Genomic DNA, 14,777 nt, shown 5'->3' on the forward strand with positions numbered 1-14,777 from the left:
CGCTTTGCCCACAGCGGTAGGAATGAATGCAAGCACAGTATCTACCGATGAGGTGATGCTGCAGAGACCAGCAGACGAGTGGGAAACTTTCCATAGAAAGATATCCGCTGCTCGAGACGAGCCTGGCCCAGTAGTCGCGCTACTATCTCGCCCTCGTCGCGAAGGCAGACGACGTCCGGCTAGGTACGCTCCTATAGCGCCAGAAAGAAAATAGAAGTGCTTAGCGAAATAATAATTCCGAACGAGGGCCAAACGTCTACGAATGTAGCCTCTCGGAATACAAAAAAAACTGGACAGCCCAAGAGTCGAAGACTGCAGCTCCACGACCCCTCCGCTGACTAGTATAAAAGAACGAGAAGAATAACAAAAACATTACGAAAACAAAATAAACGCACGACATTACAGGAGAAAAATAAAATAACAATAAATTATGACAAATGATAATAAAAAAGGAAAATAAATCAAACTCTGACTTATTCAGGAGCATTGCTTTGAGTAGGAAAATAGTAATTAAAATAAATATAGAAACAATACGTAAAGTTAGTTATGTAGAGTTGTTTTTTTTTTTTGTTAGAATAGTTAGATTGTAGTTGAATTTTTTTTATAAACTGTTATCATGCCATGTACTTAACGGATGAACAAGGAATTGGATGGGTGGCCGATGAGATCAGGGCGTACCTTTTGACTTTAATCCAGATGGGGCGAATTGATACACCCCTGTTACAGGCGGGCTTCTCCCGGTGTAAAATAATCATTTAGTAGCTATAAGTCAAAACGTAACCCTGACCTCTAGAAACGGCTTCATAAAACATCTAATCTGATTCCTTGTTCAACCACGTAAGTATTTTTTATTCATAAGTAAAGGCCTTCGTCCGGTGTGTGAAAATCACATATTGGGCGGAGGTGTAATTAAGATACATTTAATTTAATTTAAAAAGTATAAATGATGATGGATGAAAGCGATAATTTTAAGACTAAATATAAGTACTTATTCAAATCTAATAAATTTTGCCGGCAACGTTGAAGTCTCCGCGCGCCTGCGCCGAGGTGGTCCTCGTGATTCGTCAAATCGAAAGGATCACGCGATAAAATTTGGCCAATCACGAGAGTCCTTTTTGCTGAACGGCGTGGGTACGCGTGATTTGAAAAAGAGAAAAAAGTTAGTGAGCGTCCTGTTTTCAAACGATACGGACTGACGACTGTAACTGTAAAAAACTACAAAATAACCTTGTCAAACTCAAGATTAAAATATATACCTAATACCAAGTTACGCACAAGAAAGTCCTAGTGTTTTATTTAACCACAAACATAAATATATCGTTCCTTTTTTTTGTGAATCCGGGGTTCGATGGACACCTGAGCTAGCCGCTGGAACCCCGGGTATCTCACGCGCCAATTTTTATTGCTGATTTTGGCAAAATTCATGAATACAAAAATGAAAACCTAACCTAACAAATAATCCAGTAGGTATATCAGCTATTTTCAAAATTTGTTTGCCGCTGGCTTCCTATAAACCGACAAGAACAATATACCTACCTACTTGCACTGTTTGAAAACACATCAGAAACATTGGTACTTAAAAAAATAAGACACCTGACAGAATTCGAACCTGTATACATTGAATTCTGGCCGATGCGCTTTACCAATAATTTAGTCACCAGTATTATATCCAATTACGGCATAACTAGCCGTAATGTGACTGAAGCTTTTTACAAATTATGCTAGTATTATTGACCTTTGCGGCTTGGTAAGAATACAATGGGACACAGCTTCCAGCGGTTCCATTAATCGAGCAAGTATGTTTTAAAATTGTGTTTTATGTTCATAAAGAATGTCACCTACACAAATATTGTGATATAGTATATTCTATAAGATCCCTTTAGAGCAGTGTGGACTCCTCCAAAAGTGCAATTAGTAATATTATCAAGGCCTGAACAAAAACGATGCATGAGTGCGAGTGGGAAAGTATTCGGCACCCTTATAATCTCTGCGACACGCGCTAGAGTAAGATAAAAGGTCTACATATGTTTGAGTTAGTTTCCAAAAGAATCGCCGACAAATTGTGGTAAATCGCTTTACGTAGCGTCGTAGCTCGTGTTACTAAATTGCTATTTTTTGTGTTAAACATAGTCATTGGTAAATATTTTTAATTATTTAAGCAGGAAAGATGGTTTTGTGTGTTGTATTAAAATATGGTAGCCGTACTGATAAGCAAAAAGATGGTATTACGTTTCATAGGTAAGTTGATACATGTTCGTGATAATTTATTTGTATATTATTATATATTTTAATATCAGTGACCTAGTTTCTTTAAAATAACTTAAATTATGCATATCTTTACCTAATGGTTGCATTTTGACCGCTTAAAAATACTATATAACGTAAAAAAAATAGAAAATTATATTTTAATTCTGAGCGTCTAGTGCGAGCACTACCGAAATGGTCTATGGTCTCGAACATTTGTAGACGAATGCGTTCGCTCGCCCACAAACCAAACGCATGGCACGCAGTTTCATTTAGCAATGCAACGGGTGTCGTCTAGATGAATCTGTATTCTATGAATATTATGCTCTCTGCGAATAGAATAATATTTTATAACTTAACAGCTGAGCAAAGGAAAGGGTGAAAAAATGAAATTCAACATTTATCATAAAACATCAATTATTTATTAAAATACTTTAAACTACCTTTCTATTATCAATCATCAATCCAAGAGGTACTTAACTGTGGGGTGGTCGACTTAATCTTAAAAATGTAAGGAGGTGTAACGTGTAATTTCTTTGCTTGGTCTAAATATATTACAATAAATCATCAATGTTATAAAGGAAAAATCATGAAATTTATGATACAAAAATTAATCAATTTTCTGTGGGTAGGTAGTTACATAGGTAAGTATTGAAAGTAATAAACTTCTGTGACCAATCAAAACGTGGGTGGACATTCTTCCAGGATGAGCACCATGGTGTAGAGTAGAGAGCCGTTACAAGGCCCAACTCGTCTGGCTCGTAGCAAAGCTATATTGGCTTCCTGGAGTCGATTCGCATACGACACAGCTCGGGCCATGTAAATCAAATCATCCACATTATGGTGAGCGTGGAATTTGTTCAAACAATTCTCATACTGCAAACAAAAAAGCATTGATAAGATTAAGCAAACGTGATATAGATTTTATACAGAATATTACTTAAAATATTTGCTGTATAAACGTATACTACGTAGTCAATAATTTATTGTTTTTACATTTCATTGATTGTTTAACCATTGGATGGGTGAACAGCACATTGCATAGAAAGCCTTGGGGATAGATAGCAGTGGTGAAGGGTGGAGGTAGGCTGTTAAGAACTGCCATAAATAGTGCACATTAAACTTTGTCAGTCATGCATATTTTTTTCATTGAAATAAGACAACTTACAGATGGTGTTGGGTTAGTTTTTAAAATTCAATTAAACCCTGCGAAAACAAGTCTTTTACAGATTAACATCCACATAGACTTTTTTAGAATACACTTTTTTATCCCAAATTGCTCCATGAGATTTAGTCGATCACCCTTGTCATATAGATATACATATTTCGGACCATGGATTGGATCTACAATATGGCTGCTGCTCGCTATAAAGATGTCTTGGGGAATTGTGAATCTGAATCTCTTAACTGTTTTACAAGTTTCACAATGCAGATAATAAACACCTCTTCTCTGAAGTCTATATGGATCTATCTAGTATCAACGATGAAACAAAGACACATGACAAAAGGTCTAGCACCCGTCGCGAGCAGTCGCCTTTCCGTGCGCTCCGACTCCAGCTGAGATATTCAACCGAATCAAGACCTTCAATCTACCCGCAGAACCAGCCGACATAGCGAATACCTACTTTGCTACATCCTGCCGACCAGCAACAAAGTTACCTACTTTTTGCCGCTACCTGCCGACCCGCAAAGAATTACCTACTTTTTGCCGCCGCCTGCCGACCAACAAAGTATTACCTACTTTTTTGCCGCTACCTGCCGACCGAGCAAATTACCCACTTTGCTTACCACCGCAAGCGATTCCGATCATCCGCCTACGACAAGATGGAGCATATCCAAATCGAAATATCCAGACTCGCCGCATTCCGGCCGACCAAACTGAGGGATCTCATGACGCTGCACTTCCTGCTCTTGACGGCATATCAAGAGCAGGCCCAGTCGGCGTTACCCGCAGACCCTCCCGCCCGCCCTCCTCCTACCTGGAGGAAAAACATCAACCCGCCAAGACGACCATCACCGCATACTTGGACAAGGACCACTCTTCATCACCACACACCATCACATCACAACAGCGCGCCGATCAAGGAGGCACACCCAGCCACTCATTCAGGACACGATATCGACCATCTATCGGTCGTTATCAGGGGCTTCCGGATCGGCACGCACACTGAAGACATCACGAACGATCTTCTTCGGAGAGGCCTCCCGATCATCAGCGTCCGGAGAATGACGCGGGGCAGGGGACGGCATCCAATGCCCCTTGTCCTGGTCAAACTCCTAGACAATGACAGAGGGAGGCGTATTCACGCACTGAAACACTCACTACACCGAAGCATCACAGTTGAAACACCGAGGAAGACACCCACCACCACCACCGCCATCTCTCACTACAACACAAACCAAGGCAGCGCAACGACGTCTTCCCAGACCCAGACACTAGCCGAACCAATCCCAGACGTCAAACTCCACAAGGAGACCTCGACGGAAGTTGATGTCTCCTTCACTGAGGCCGAACCCGGAACCCCGGAAACACAACCGGCAATAACCACAGCACCTGAGACCCCGACTTCCGACGCTGTCGAAAACTCATATGCAGAGATCCCGGAAGTGGATAGACCTGAGACCCCGACTTCCGAAACCGAGGAGTCCCTGAGCGAAGACGAACCACAACTCACAGACCCGGAATCCGAATCCGAACCCGAATCGGAACCCGAAGAGAACCCAGAGACACGGGACAAACTGATCCAAAGCATCAGATTATCAGAACCTGAATCCGAACGTGAACGTCTGTTCCGCCTCGGAATCAGAGACCTCTTAAATCATAAATCCCAACTCTCCGAAAGTCAACTAAGGAGCGACTACAACTTCACCGAAACAATCAAGGATTCATTAGACTGTGAAAAATCATACTCAGACCTAAGAATAAGCGTCCTAGTAGACGAATACCTAGAGGCCCTTAACTACCGACTGGCCCTGATCAAAAACTCAACCGAACTACCAGACGAACCGCAGAAGACCATCACCCCTGCATCGCCAACACCCGACCAAAAACCGAAGAAAAGGAAAAATAAGAAGACCAAGACGTCTAACACAGACAACCACTACTGCAGAGAGACTAACCAACGCGCCTACTTCTTGAAAAAAAAGTAAGCCCTCCAGTCCACGCGCCCAACCATGACCCAAACCAAACCCTGCCTACTGCCAAGAAGCAGAGCTCCGAGCGGCGATACTCGGAGTTCTTCCAGGCTACGGTGAGGACCGGAAGTGAAGAAGATGAGCAAAAGCAACGAGAGGTGTGCGAAGAATTCGACGGACGCCTGCGAGAAAGTTTGTTTTGCTTTTAAATTTCATCCAGACCTAATCATCCAGATCAACAACCCGGCCTCGCTCGGTCGCGAAGCCGCCGAGGCCGGGCCCCACCAACAACAATCAAGCTTTCACCAGAGATAGATACTACATATAAAGGGGATCGGTTCGTAAACACCATCCGGCGCCCCATATTTTGAAGCACATACCCTAAGCAAGCAAGCAAATGACTAAGATGGTTATACATAATGTCACCTCCGAAAGGGGGGGGGGGGTGATGGATGAGCGCTCTGGACTGGACCCTCCTGATGATGTAATGTCATGTCAATACAGTAAAGTACAGCGTACAAAATATTACAAAAAAAAAAAAAAAATTTAAAATGGCGGTGACGCCGGCGAGCGCGGCGCCACAGCCGACGTCACGCTCGAGAGTCCGAAAACCGAATGACCCTAATAGGGGCTGGTAGGGCAGAGTAGGTAGTAATAATACCCAACAAACAATTCACAATTATTCTATCTCTGACAAATGACAAAAACAGCCTCTGGCATATGTACCTGGCTTGTAAGTAGGTACCTCAGGTCTCATATTTCAGACCTTTTCTAGGTACATGCTTTGGAAAGGGGCTATGAATTTCTTGGAATTATTACTACCTTCTGCATTTCTTTGCTTGTTAGCTACATATTTTGAAATATTTGAACTAGGTACAAATACATATTTTTTCAAAGTAATCTCAAATCAGATATTCTAGGTGCTAGGTACATTGTATGGCTAGGAACTTGCTTCCAATATTGGTCAAAATTGGATGAAATGTAGGTAATAATATTAAAAAAATGATATTAATAATTACTATTTGCTTACGGGCTAGAAATTTGCCTCGCAGTCGATCTGTTCATGTTTGCATGAATCAGCCCAATGATGATTCAGGCCTCGTGGCCTTGGATCCTCTGAGGATGCCATGGTTTAGGCGGTATCAATAATTATTATATCTTTAAAAATGAAAGTTTATGTCTTGTATATTAATAAAAAATGGGATGATATAACTGCAAATCAGACTGCTCTAATTAAATTCAAGCTTCGATGTCATCTGGGAATTGATCGGTGACTTTCTTGAGATGTGCACGAGCTACATCTCGTTAAGATTGAAAGGTAGATTTAGCGTATAGTGAGCCAAGAATTTTTATTATCTCGTAGTTGTTTGGTTGAGCCTTTATGACATTTTTGAAACATTGGGAGGCCCAGTGAAGGAATAATTGTTGAATACAATAAAACAACTTAATATATTTATACATTGGCTTTGCATGAATTATTTAAATTCGCCCACCATACAGTATTGACAATAATAATTACAACATTATAATAATATAGACGAGAACATAAATTTCAGTCCTCATACTTGATAAAAAAATAAGAAAAAACTCAGCAATAAAGTTGGATGGCAAAATTAAAAAGTGGTCACGATCCTCAGCCATGAGTGAACGACCAAGACGAAGGATGTATGTGGCAGTAAAGAATTATGGACCGAGAAAAATGGAGGAAGCTAAGGGAGGCCTTCATCCAACTGTAGATCGACCCCGGCTGATGATGATGACTTGATAAAAAGCTTAGTGCCCATACGCACTTGCGGCTAGCCGAAGCGGCCTGCCGCATATCGTTTTTTGTATGCCGGCTAGCCGCAGCGGCCTGCCGCAAGTGCGTATGGGTGAACAAAACAATTATTGTAAAGCAATTTTCTTAAGAGGTGAATACCAGGTCATATTCTATTATATACAAATTTTGATTCATAGATAGCATAAGGATCTCTTCGAATTTTCGTACTGACATACTAGTATTTTTTAATAGTTTAAATTAAATTATAGATTCTTCAAGATGTTACACAAGATTTAACAATGAAACATTCATCAATCTTCCATACATAACTCGAAACAGGTTCAGAAACAAACCTAATTGATAAAAATGTTAGAACATGACATGGGAATCAACCCTAGATTTATCGCATGCCAGCTGAGTCAGCTTGAGAAGATCCAAGATTTTTCGAATGGGTATTTTACTGAGGCTGTTCCAAGTTAAATATTTTCAATGAAGACTGTTACATTCTTAAATCACGTGTATTATTTAGGAATATCAACTGTTAAGCTGTGGACCCAATAGGTTGAGCAAACGATCATATATTTCTTGTAAAAAATATCTGTTATGAGACCTCTTCGTGAGGCAGCCGAGATCCACATCGGATTGTACGGCCAGTAAAAAATATATTTTTAACTGTACGCCTATACAAATATGATATAAAATATACATACATTCTCTGAATCCACATCCACGAATATACATCTGCTCGAGGCCAAAGTGCGGCAGGACAAATGCAGAAAGTGCAAACTGCGTAGCCTGGTCGCGGTTTCTCGTGCAAGTTAGTAACAGTTCTCCGCACACAACCCCTGATTCTCTGTGTTGTTATTGGACTTGGATTGTAATCCTGAAAACAAATTACAAGACAACTGAATGAACTGAACTGAGAAAATTTTTCACCCTGCTGAATTAAGCGGATAGACAAGGTTCTTGAATTACTATTATGATTACTAGATAGATGGAGCAATGAGATCTTTTTAAAATTTACGTAGAAAGGATTTTATTCTTTTCCTCATAAATTTCATTTCATACTCATGTGATATATGAAATTTATATCATAATATTTACATTAAGTATGTAATTTTATTAATCAGACATAATTATAGGTTCATATAATTTCTTCATGTTTTCTTTACAGAGACTTAACGGCCCACATGCTCAGCGTAGGTAAAAATAGAGCTTTTATGGTATTCTTTTTCTTTTTTCTTTCGACCATGTCCGATCCTAATAGGATCATATGGGCCTCCACAGAGTAGAGGTTTGTATTGACAGATTTTGTTTTTTACGAGAAATGGATGTCAGCCATTTGCTCAACCTATTAGGTATATTCAGAGCATAATCCTGGACATTCCTTAAACGTTTAAGATAATCTATTTATATAGTTTTGAAGCCTTATTATCCTTTATATTTATTTTAAACATTTGATGACTGCATAAAGTATTTTTATTACATAAAATAGTTTTTTTTAAACTTTTCGCTCTAATGTTTTAGAATATAGTCATATTTCGGTACATCCATGTGCAGTGGTATTAATATTTTTTAGATTCATTAATTTTTAAACGCATTTACAAAACCATTAGTAAAATTAATGTTAACATTATATAGTGACATATTTACGATAAAAAATTATATTTAATAATCTTTGTGATCCCAAATTTAACAAAAATTAGGCATTTTATTATTAAAAAAATTGGCACGATTAACACATTTGAAGATAATTCTAAAGACACTAATTATAAGCTATGTCTTTGACCATTCAAATGTGATAAACATTCTACGAATAATGTTTGCTTTATAATAATTATTGACCTAAGAATAAGGTACTATTTTTTGAAATACGCCATATTTATTGGCATTTCCCAGTGGTTAAGCTACAACATACGGCCGTAGCCATAAATTGACAAATGATAAATGAAGTAGGGAGTAAGATCCTGGTAATGCCCGTGTTTGAACATGTACCGATTTAAAAAAAATATTTTTTTTCGGTTAGGTTAGATTATGGTTATGGCTACGGTCGTATGTTGTGGCTTAGCCACTGGGAAATGCCAATAGAAATGGCGTATTTCAAAATAATACTACCTTATTCTTAGGTCAATAATTATTATAAAGCAAACATTATTCGTAGAATGTTTATCAATTGTGTAATTCATGCGCACTAGAAATCGTATCTGTGGATGGTCAGGGTTAAATTATTGTTACACTATAATGGTTTTTCATTGGAAAAAATATTTTAAATATAAAATATTTTTTTTATGAGAAATGGATGTTTAGCCACTTGCATTACCAATTGGATCCAGAGTCATGAGTCATGACTATTTAGAATTTGAATATAAGATAGATAATGCAAAATTGCACTTGGCACATGGCATTCATCCGTAAATCAACAAAACTTAAAAAAACATGAGAATTAATGGATCATTGATGAAATATGCAAACTCAATTTTGAAAAATTCTAGATATTCATTTTAACTGAATATTTAAACTATTATATTGAACTATTTTAAATGAGAGATGAGTATATTCTCATTTCACAGATTGACGTTTGCTGTGAAAAATATTTAAAACAATGTAAGTATCCCAAACCTTGCTTTATCCTGATTATTTAGCTTCATAAAGCAATGGCCCATGCCGAAACGGAGACGGAGAACAGCCAGGCGGTTGGGGTTGGTTCTCAGAGTTTCCCTGTAGAAGCCGAGAGCGCTGCGGTAGTCCTTTTTTATTGAAAGCGATGCACACTTTCCAGAACAGCGAGGGGATGTTGTTGGAAGATTGATTCACCACAAAATTGAATTGCGCATCCACCGTCCACCACTTTATCACCCTCCAACAAGCACAAGTATGCTCGGCCCAAAGGATGATTCTGCAAAAAAAAAAAATACAGATGTACAGCATTTTCGCCGGTAAAGTAAATTCGGCTGTTGCATAATGAAAAATCAGTTGTTTTCATTTTGTTTTTCCAAGTCATGTTGTGAATGGATTGAACTTGTAAATTGTAAAGTTCACTTCATATTATTACATATAAAGAAATTTGAACAAAATTTGACTAGGTTGAATAAAATAGGTATCGTCTTACATGATCATACATGATGATTTTGTCGGCAGTGGTGTATAGGTGTGTGGCTTTGGTGAACAGATCCCGTTTCATGTTTATATTCTTTTCATGGTTAGCTTCCTGCACGCAGTATGTGGCGAGCATGTCCAGGCACCGCATCTGATCTTTCTCCGAGTTAGAATAATCGATGTTGGCCGCGGTGCGGCCCGCATCCAAGATTTTAATGAAGTCATCAGTTCTTTTTGTTTACGTACGGCACCTGTATAGAATACAAACATTTATATGAGAATACGCAATTTGAAAAATTGAAAGGACCCTCGCAAACGATGCTAATAGAAATCAAGATCTGACAGGTCCCATCCATTCATTCAAATATCATTCTCTCTGGACATAAAAATGTGGATAAACGTGGTTGAAAAATTAACCCTGCCTACATCGCAATAAGGGTTATTGTTGTACAACATTTCTTTCCAAAACGCTAATATATATATTATATTATATTGTAGCAAGTAGTTAAATATTAACTTTACCTACATTGTAAAAAAAGGATTATTCGAGATTTTTGAAAGATGTCTTTGACCTATTCTGCAAAACTTGCCCACTTTAATATTGTGATTTTGTATGATTTTGTATGAAACGGTGTATTATCATGGTACTTATATCAATGTATACAAACGAGTAAGTTTTAATACCAGCTCGGTTATTGTAACTTGGTTTCTATGGGGCACTATTTCTTTCAAAAAGTTTGAAACGTCATATGATGAGCAAGGTCTTTTTTCATTGAGGCATGACCATAATAGATTAAATTGGACTAGAAATCATGCATTCTTGCACGCCAATCGAGATATCGGGAAGATTCTACAGGTGTCACTCTTAGCACAGCTATGAAAAACGCCCAAAACCCAACGTGGTGGTTGGCGATGGAGAAAAGCAAACACCAGAGAGTAATCATTACCCATAAAAATTGATTAAAAAAGTATTCATTTAGTTATTTAGTAAAATATTAATATACCTACTCAAAAGGGTTCGCCATCCAGATTATAATTGATAGTTTTTTTTTCTACAATAGACTGTTTACCCTAGGAAATTGATGGTGACATTCTAACTTCATTACATTCCATGCGTAAAAACAATTTAGATTAGGCAAACGACATTGGTTACGTTAATCACATGTCATAAAATGAAGTAAAATCACATCACAAAACTTAAGCTAGTTCTATGTAATAATTATAACGAAACTAAACATTCAAAACACTACATTATTATAAAATAAGTGATGTTAAAAGTTTATCTTTACACTATTATCAAAAATAAAAATGTTTCGAAGTCGCATGACCAGGCACCTGCAGTAGGTACGAGGAACTAAAGAATGACGTCATTACATTTTAAGTATACTAGAGTAAAAAATAATTGCGCTGTACTTACCCGTGTTATGGGAATTCACCGTCTTCGAGCTGCACTAGAAAACTTGGGATGCCCCGTAAGGAATTATTGCTTTGCTGTAATCTATTTTCACATTGCTGCAAAATTCATAATATATTATATTTTCTTATAACGAATAATCGTCAACTTAACCCTTTGTCTATTGTACGGTATAACGATACGCTACGGCCTACGCCAATCGATGTATGAAGCTTCTCTAAGTAACATAGAAAAATAATGAATCATTTCAGCGTATAGGCATGTGGGGCTTATAAAATTTATATAAAAAAATACGACTTGGAAGTTAAAGGCTTAAAATAGTATACGATCACTTCGTTATAGTTTTTTAGATCTGCTAACACATAAACAGTAAAAAATAATGATTCATATTATAACACAGCATAATAATTATTAATTATTAATGATTTGCTGTATTTTTTGCCTAACAACGATATTATGGGTCAATGAGAAATGGGACCAGTCTCAGGAAATAAAAACTACAATTGAGATCGCAAGGAGCGCCTTTCTCAAAATGAGACGCCTCCTTAGCAATCGAGATCTTAACCTAGGTCTGAGACTGCGTATGGTACGTTGTTATGTGCTCTCAATTCTTTTCTATGGCATGGAAGTATGGACGCTAAACTAAGAGATGTCACGGAGACTTAAAGCTTTCGAGATGTGGCTGTATAGACGCATCCTCAAAATTCCTTGGACTGACCGGGTGACAAATGTTGAAGTTCTCAATCGAATGGGGAAGGACCGAGAAATTCTACGTAGTATCAAAACCAGGAAACTACAATACCTCGACCACATTATGAGAGGACACAAATACAGCATTCCCCAACTTGTCAGTCAAGGAAAGATCAATGGGAAGCGTAGCAGAGGACGGCGCCGCATTTCGTGGCTTAAGATTCGTGATTGGTACGAGTGCAGCTCCACCGAACTGTTCCGGGTAGCAGACGACAAAGATAAGATCGCCTTGATGGTGGCCGACCTCCGCTAGGGGATGGCACAATAAGAAGAAGATAGGTACCTATCTCTATAAGGTTTATAGATTTTTAATAACACAGGTTTTCAATACGCCGTAAAAAATCAAATTATATGTGGGTACTTATAATATAAGTATTATTATAATTTAGGTAACTATTCTATTCATACATATACTGCATTCCTAATCGCGGAAAAGCCTCAATTAAAATAAAGACTCAACTCGGTGTTGTCGGCAAGTTAGGTACCTAGGTACCTATATCTCGCCTAAGTGCTCGGCCGTAGTCAATTGGCGGGCGCGGCGCGGCGGCGTCTTGCGAAACTCAAACGTATAACCGTGTGTATTATGCCCCAAAAAACACACTGTCTACGAACATTTTACACACGGTTATACGTTTGAGTTTCGCAAGACGCCGCCGCGCCGCCCCCGCGCCGCCCCCGCGCGACCACTACGTTCTTGCACTCAATGCCCTTAATCAATCTAATATTACGTTCAAAGCTGACTGGAAGAACGAAATAATGAGTTTAATAATTCTGTGAAGATAAAAAAACATGAAGATCGCCTCTCTTCTAATTATAGCAAGGAATCAATCATTTTGAGGCTGCTGTTGAGAGATGTCCCAAGACTACAAAATGTTATAAAGGTTTTCGCAACGCCATTTTTTCATTGTACGTAGTCACCCAAGCATTTTGAGCCTATAAGATACCTAGACGAAATAATATAGCTTGCCAGCGATTATTATTAACCAATGCCCATACAGGTCACATTGAAGTTAAAAAAATGTATGATATGTAGGTACCTACCTACCATTAGTAATTTAGTAATCGAGTGGCAATAGTCGTGCATGATTATCATTTTTGAGGTTTTTACGCCGAATATTATGTATAATATGTAGGTACATACCTATTTCTTTGTATTTAATTAATACATAGATATGGTGACTTTTATTTATGAATTGGCCATAGCATAGTAGTTGGCCGTTTCAACTTTCGGTTGATAAAATAAGGTGTCAGTCATTATTTTATTACGTCGTCTGTTGATATGTATAGCTTGGTCTCCATTTTCATACAGAAAAACTTGAACCAAAATTATTCCCTGTGATTTTTTAAAAAAAGTTATTGGTGGAGAAAAATACAAACACTTCAAAATGATAAACACCAGAAAGGCTGTGAAGACACCCCCAAAAATTATAACTTGTTTCAATATTGTGGAGTTATTTTAAAACATCAGAAAATGAAAAGACCAGAGCAGCATTAAATTTCACTGCCATAAGGTAACAGCTTCTACTATGCAAATATACAATAATATTGATGTACCTACTACCTATGTAGGTATTCAACAGTTTTAAGAACACTAAATGATATAGAACCACAGTCTAATCACGAACCGACAATCATACTTAATATTATTATCTCGGCAAGATGACATTGAACCATCCACATCTGTTTATTTGATCCACTGTGGTGCAGTTGAAAACTATGTATTCCGTTTAAAAAACCTACTAGAAAATTGAAGAAAAAAATTAAAAACTTTTTTTTTGCAATAGTGAAACAACATTTGTTATTAAAATAGGTACGAGTAGGTAGGTACCTAATTCGGAAAATATTATTCTTTGCAGATGATACATACTAGGAAATATCGATATTAATGGTATTATAATAATTATATAGTACCTATAGCAATTATTATATTTAACACAAAAAATATTGCTCCAGTATTGGAAGATAATGACTTGTTTTTGTGTCTTGCACTATGTGGTGCCAGATAATATCTCAGATGGTATTTCAGATAAATCCGGCATTCATAAGAGAAACAAGGACGATTCTGAAAGATGGATACAGAGAAATACTAAAACCTGGTTTTTTCAATTATTTTTTTAATGGTTTTTTCATATTGTTTTATGTTTGTTTTTGCAAAATCACTTATTTTCCATCAATTTTCTTAGAATTGGGCTCTTATCTTCAAAATTCTAGAAGCTCGTATATTTGTGTATTCCTTCACTGCAAGTTCTTTTGTGATTTCACATTATTTTTCGGGTTCTGTAGACCTACTAATTTTGGGTCCCGGACCTGTAGCCCTTTTTGTAAATTCAGCCCTGCTTGTAAGGGTAAATAATTAAAAATTTGGAGCACATCTGAAAA

General features: G+C 37.6%; 1 protein-coding gene across 2 annotated transcripts; it reads right to left on the reverse strand.

The window, feature by feature from the left end:
• Positions 1 to 7,883: 7,883 nt before the first annotated feature.
• On the reverse strand, positions 7,884 to 11,345 carry LOC147079005 (RNA polymerase-associated protein CTR9 homolog). Of its 2 annotated transcripts, none has more exons than XM_085948687.1 (4): positions 11,243 to 11,345; positions 10,248 to 10,485; positions 9,758 to 10,034; positions 7,884 to 8,021 (listed from the first exon to the last, which is right to left on the reverse strand). In XM_085948687.1, exons 2-3 carry the CDS (start codon positions 10,383 to 10,385, stop codon positions 9,891 to 9,893), a joined length of 282 nt encoding a protein of 93 aa, XP_085804813.1. In that variant the 5' UTR covers positions 10,386 to 10,485; positions 11,243 to 11,345; the 3' UTR covers positions 7,884 to 8,021; positions 9,758 to 9,890. The 2 variants fall into 2 exon arrangements, with proteins under 2 accessions (XP_085804813.1, XP_085804814.1); XM_085948688.1 differs by having other exon boundaries at positions 11,239 to 11,345.
• Positions 11,346 to 14,777: the final 3,432 nt, after the last annotated feature.

Source organism: Rhyacophila brunnea, unplaced genomic scaffold (genome assembly GCF_057557595.1).
Source record: "Rhyacophila brunnea isolate RB1 unplaced genomic scaffold, BYU_Rbru_1.0 scaffold_10, whole genome shotgun sequence".
Lineage (NCBI taxonomy): Eukaryota > Metazoa > Arthropoda > Insecta > Trichoptera > Rhyacophilidae > Rhyacophila > Rhyacophila brunnea.

Bases quoted from the DNA above. Each gene is read 5' to 3' on its own strand.
- LOC147079005 (XM_085948687.1), bottom strand. From the start codon at position 10,385: ATGCGGTGCCTGGACATGCTCGCCACATACTGCGTGCAGGAAGCTAAC. The intron at 10,035-10,247 runs GTAAGACGATAC...TTTTTTTTGCAG, and splicing joins AAATCATCATGTATGATCAT to AATCATCCTTTGGGCCGAGC.